A 4892-nucleotide genomic window follows, 5' to 3' on the forward strand; every position below is an offset into this window, starting at 1 on the left:
TTGTTGGCAACACTGGAAGGGCAGGAGTGAACTGGCCCCATCATTAGCCCTGTGCAGCCTGGGCATGTGGTTTTAGGGAAACCAAGAGGGTGCTGGGGCTGAGCCTGACGTCAGCGGGGGGGTGGGGAGTGCTTTGGGCTTAATCTCTAGCCTGGGGGCCAGATTCTGACCCCTGTCTTGCCGTCAGATACCAGAAGCATGTGCACACATACCGCATTCTGCCTGATGGAGAAGACTTCCTGGCTGTGCAGGTAGGAGCCCAGGCCCCTAACACCTGACCTTGACCTAGCCTAGGGCTCAGTGACCTTCTGGCTGATTCTTCCCCTCACCTTGCTGGTCCACAGACCTCGCAGGGGGTGCCCGTGCGCCGCTTCCAGACCCTGGGCGAGCTCATCGGCCTGTATGCCCAGCCCAACCAGGGCCTCGTTTGTGCCCTACTGCTGCCAGTGGAGGGGGAGCGGGAGCCAGAGCTGCCTGATGACCGTGATGCCTCAGGTACTGCCCAGTGCGCACACCCCTTACTGCCCCGTCCCCTGACTCTACCTGTTTCTCAACCCCAGCTCTCCTGAAGCCCCTTCTTCCCTAATTGATCTAATTGATGCCAGGGCCCCTGACCTCTTTTCCCACAGAAGCCTCTGCTAGCCTTGCATCCCCATACTCCCAAACTGTCATGCACTGGCTTTTGTCCACAGATGGGGAGGACGAGAAGCCCCCACTGCCCCCGCGCTCTGGCTCTACCAGCATTTCAGCCTCTACGGGGCCCAGCAGCCCCCCACCAGTCCCTGAGACTCCCACAACTCCAGCTTCAGAGAGGTGAGACCCTAACCCCTCCACCCAGCAGGAAGTCCTGTTTTCCCCTGAGGATGGAGATCTTCTAAGTACCCTTCTCCAGGGACCCCCCCCATCTCCGCCCAGGAGGCAACACCATTGTCCATGTTGCTTTGGGGGGTAGGGGGTGCTGGGCAGGGTCAGCAGAACCTGCACTGACTCCCTAATCCCTCCCTGAAGTGCTCCCAATGGGCTGAGCACCGTCTCCCACGAGTACCTGAAGGGTAGCTATGGGCTGGACCTGGAGGCTGTGCGGGGCGGAGCCAGCAACCTGCCCCACCTCACCCGCACCCTTGCGACCTCCTGCCGGAGACTGCACAGGTACACCCTCACCTCTGACCTATCCTCACCCCTCCCTTGCTGCAGATGCCCTGACCTCTGACCCTGAACAGAGAACCTGCCATTGCCTCTGCCTTTTCCTCACCTGTACCGTTGTATCCTCATGGCAGAGGTGGAGGCAACACACTCAGTGCCACCTTCTCTGTACTCAGATCAGAGTGGGGCGTTGCTCTGACCCAGTGTCTTCCCTAGTGAGGTGGACAAGGTCCTGTCAGGCCTGGAGATCCTGTCTAAGGTGTTTGACCAGCAGAGCTCACCTATGGTGACCCGCCTTTTGCAGCAGCAGGTGAGATTGTAGGGAGACCTCTGGGAGGTGGGTTTGTGTCCTGTTGCTGGGTATGGGGCTTCTGCTCAGGAGACTCAGTGACAAGCCTCATCTTTCCCCCCTAGAATCTGCCACAGACTGGGGAGCAGGAACTCGAGAGCCTAGTGCTGAAGCTATCGGTACTAAAGGACTTCCTGTCAGGCATCCAGAAGAAGGTAACTTACTCTGACCTCTGCCCCCCTCCTTTGCTGAACACGCTTGTTGGCCTAGGAATGATCTCATCCCTGACTCTATAGTTTGCTGTGGACCCCCCCCATCTTAACCTTGTCCCTCCCTGCCCTGCTGCAGGCCCTGAAGGCCCTACAGGACATGAGCTCCACGGCACCCCCAGCTCCACTGCAGCCATCCACACGGAAGGCCAAGACCATCCCTGTGCAGGCCTTTGAGGTACATGGCAGGTGGGGCCTCAGGGCAGAGAGCAGCTGGAGGTGAGGGGCACTGCCTGCCCCAAAATCTGGTCAGCAGCCTCCTTGCCTCCTGGCCTGCAGGTGAAACTGGATGTGACCCTGGGTGACCTGACCAAGATCGGGAAGTCACAGAAGTTCACGCTGAGCGTGGACGTGGAGAGCGGGCGACTGGTGCTGCTGCGGAGGCAGCGGGACTCCCAGGAGGACTGGACGACCTTCACACATGACCGCAGTGAGTCAAGGCCAGATCCCAGAGGGGTGGATATGGCGAGGCCTCGGCCCAAGTCAGGGGCCTGTGTGACATCCTCCAACCCCTAGTCCGCCAGCTCATCAAGTCCCAGCGTGTCCAGAATAAGCTGGGTGTTGTGTTTGAGAAAGAAAAGGACCGGACACAGCGCAAGGACTTCATCTTCGTCAGTGCCCGAGTGAGTGGCAGACTGGGCCAGGCTGTGAGAGTCTGCATGTGATATCTCCCATTGGATGGGAAGAGGGGGCACCCGATGTAGGCCTGGCATCCCCCTGCCAGGGTAGATCTGACAGGAGAGAGTAGACCGAGTGGCAGACCCAAGTGTTCACTCAGTGAACACTTCCTGAGCACAAGCTGTGTGCCTGAGCAGTGGGTGTCCAGTAGTGAGCCAGACAGCCCGACCCATCATGGTGCTTGCAGCCAGCGGGGCGCACCTGTGGGAGGGGTGGGGTAACCTGATTGGCTTCTGCTCCCCAGAAGCGAGAAGCCTTCTGCCAGCTGCTGCAGCTCATGAAGAACAAGCACTCCAAGCAGGACGAGCCTGACATGATCTCTGTCTTCATCGGCACCTGGAACATGGGTCAGGCCCGGGCTGGGATGGGGGGGAGGGGTGGCCCAGAGCAGGGACCTGACAGGCCCTCTCCACCCTCAACCCTCTACCTCCAGGAAGTGTGCCACCTCCGAAAAACGTGACATCTTGGTTCACATCGAAGGGCCTGGGGAAGACCCTCGACGAAGTCACTGTGACCATACCCCATGACATCTATGTCTTTGGGACCCAGGAGAATTCGGTGGGTGACCGTGAGTGGCTGGACCTACTACGCGGAGGCCTCAAGGAGCTTACAGACCTGGATTACCGCCCGGTGAGGGGGTCATCTCGTCCAGGCCCCTGTCCTCAGGGACTTGTCCTCACTTAAGTATCCTGCTTGGCTTCCTGGGCAAGCCGGGGGAACACGGCTAGACTGGCTTTCTGTCAGGTGCCTGGATATATTCTCTGGGGAGTCTAACCTGTCTTTCATGCCACAGAGGGCCCATTTGTCTCTGGGCCCTCAGGAAAAGGGGTACAGGCCTTCCTGTCCTGTGCCTGACAGGCTGTACTGTAGGCTAAGGGACAGCACACGGCAGCCCCAGCCCAGGGCACGGGTGACCCCGCACCTCTCCTCAGATTGCCATGCAGTCACTGTGGAACATCAAGGTGGCCGTGCTGGTCAAACCCGAGCATGAGAACCGCATCAGCCACGTGAGCACGTCCAGCGTGAAGACTGGCATCGCCAACACACTGGGTAAGCCGGGTGGGTGGGTTCCCAAGGGCCACAGGTCCCTCTGTCCCCTGCTTCCTGCTTCCTCCCCAGCTCAGGACCTCTTTTTGGTGGCCTCCACTTCCCCATACACAGAGTACTTTTTCTTTTTGCCAGAAGGTACATGTGCTCACGAGAGAGAGAGACAGACATACAGACAGAGACAGAAAGCATCTCCCAGTGGTGTGCAGTCACACTGCAATCCCTTCTCCATTTCTCCATCCCGTTAGGATTTTGGTCATGCCCACATACATTCCTGGTGTGTTTTTCAAATCACAAGGGCTTGAGATTTGAACCACACAGTCAGCCATGTGAGATCCAGGTCCCTTAACCACAGGCCATGGCCAGCCCTTCAGGGTACTTTGAACTTCATAAAGCATATTTATGCTTTAAAACTCCCCTAGCCCCATCAGGAAAGCAAGGCCAGGATAATTACGCCCTTTTCACAGATGATAAAACTCAAAGCCAGAGCGGTTGAGTGAGCTGCCCAAGGTCACACAGCAAGTGGTAGAGCCCAGGTCTCCTCACTGGCAGCTCAGTGCCTCCCCAGACTAGGTTCTACTTGGGACCTACCTGCAGGGCATTTCGCTTCACCCTTGGGATCCCTGAGATTTGCCAGGGCTCTGCCTACATGTACAGACAGTCTCTAGGACACCCAGGAAGGTGCAGGTGTGTGGCAGGGGCCTACCTGCCTCACAGCTTCTGCTGAAGGACAGGCGGGATCTGTGTGCTGAGCTGCTTCGAGGGGCAGGGAGCAGAGTTGGGAGCCCTGAGGGTGACCCAGACTTTCTTTCTCACTGACATGACAGGGAACAAGGGAGCTGTGGGCGTCTCCTTCATGTTCAATGGCACTTCTTTTGGCTTCGTTAATTGTCACCTCACTTCGGGAAATGAGAAGACCGCTCGGTGAGGGGCGCCCTCCCAATGGTCTCTTCACGTCCATGCCCTGGGCTCACCTGAGATCTCTTTCCTCTCCTAATCCCAGTCCATGACCTTGTGATGACCCTGTCTCCAGAGACCTCTTTCTTTTTCCTCGTTCCAACTCAAGACCCTTCTGTCTATTCTTGACCCTGACCTTGTCCCTAGCTCCTCCCTCTGTCCCCAGGTACCCCGATCTCTACCCTATCCCTGACCCCAGAGACTTCTTACCTTTTTCCCTGACTCCTGACCCTGAGGACCCCCACCCCACCCCCCTACTGCAGGCGGAACCAGAACTACCTGGATATCCTACGGCTGCTCTCGCTGGGCGACAGGCAGCTCAGTGCCTTTGACATCTCGCTGCGTTTCACTCACCTCTTCTGGTTTGGGGACCTCAACTACCGCCTGGACATGGACATCCAGGTGCAAGCAGGGCTCTGGGTGACTGTAGGAAGGCTGGGGCCAGATGGGCTATTGCTCTGACTCCAGCCTTCATGGCCTGCCCCCAGGAGATGCTGAACTACATCAGC

General features: G+C 58.0%; 1 protein-coding gene across 1 annotated transcript in view; it reads left to right on the top strand.

The window, feature by feature from the left end:
- Positions 1-187: 187 nt before the first annotated feature.
- Positions 188-4892, top strand: part of INPPL1 (inositol polyphosphate phosphatase like 1) — a gene marked incomplete at its 5' end in the record, with an annotated part of 10801 nt that continues 6096 nt past the window's right edge. The window contains 15 exon segments of the mRNA XM_027774042.1: positions 188-251; positions 345-495; positions 693-813; positions 1009-1149; positions 1360-1453; positions 1558-1647; positions 1781-1879; positions 1981-2131; positions 2218-2324; positions 2624-2726; positions 2813-3009; positions 3312-3429; positions 4254-4350; positions 4647-4785; positions 4872-4889. Of these exon segments, the coding sequence (XP_027629843.1) occupies positions 188-251; positions 345-495; positions 693-813; positions 1009-1149; positions 1360-1453; positions 1558-1647; positions 1781-1879; positions 1981-2131; positions 2218-2324; positions 2624-2726; positions 2813-3009; positions 3312-3429; positions 4254-4350; positions 4647-4785; positions 4872-4889 (1690 nt within the window).

This window comes from Tupaia chinensis, unplaced genomic scaffold, assembly GCF_000334495.1.
Source record: "Tupaia chinensis unplaced genomic scaffold, TupChi_1.0 Scaffold000047_1, whole genome shotgun sequence".
Classification (NCBI taxonomy): domain Eukaryota; kingdom Metazoa; phylum Chordata; class Mammalia; order Scandentia; family Tupaiidae; genus Tupaia; species Tupaia belangeri.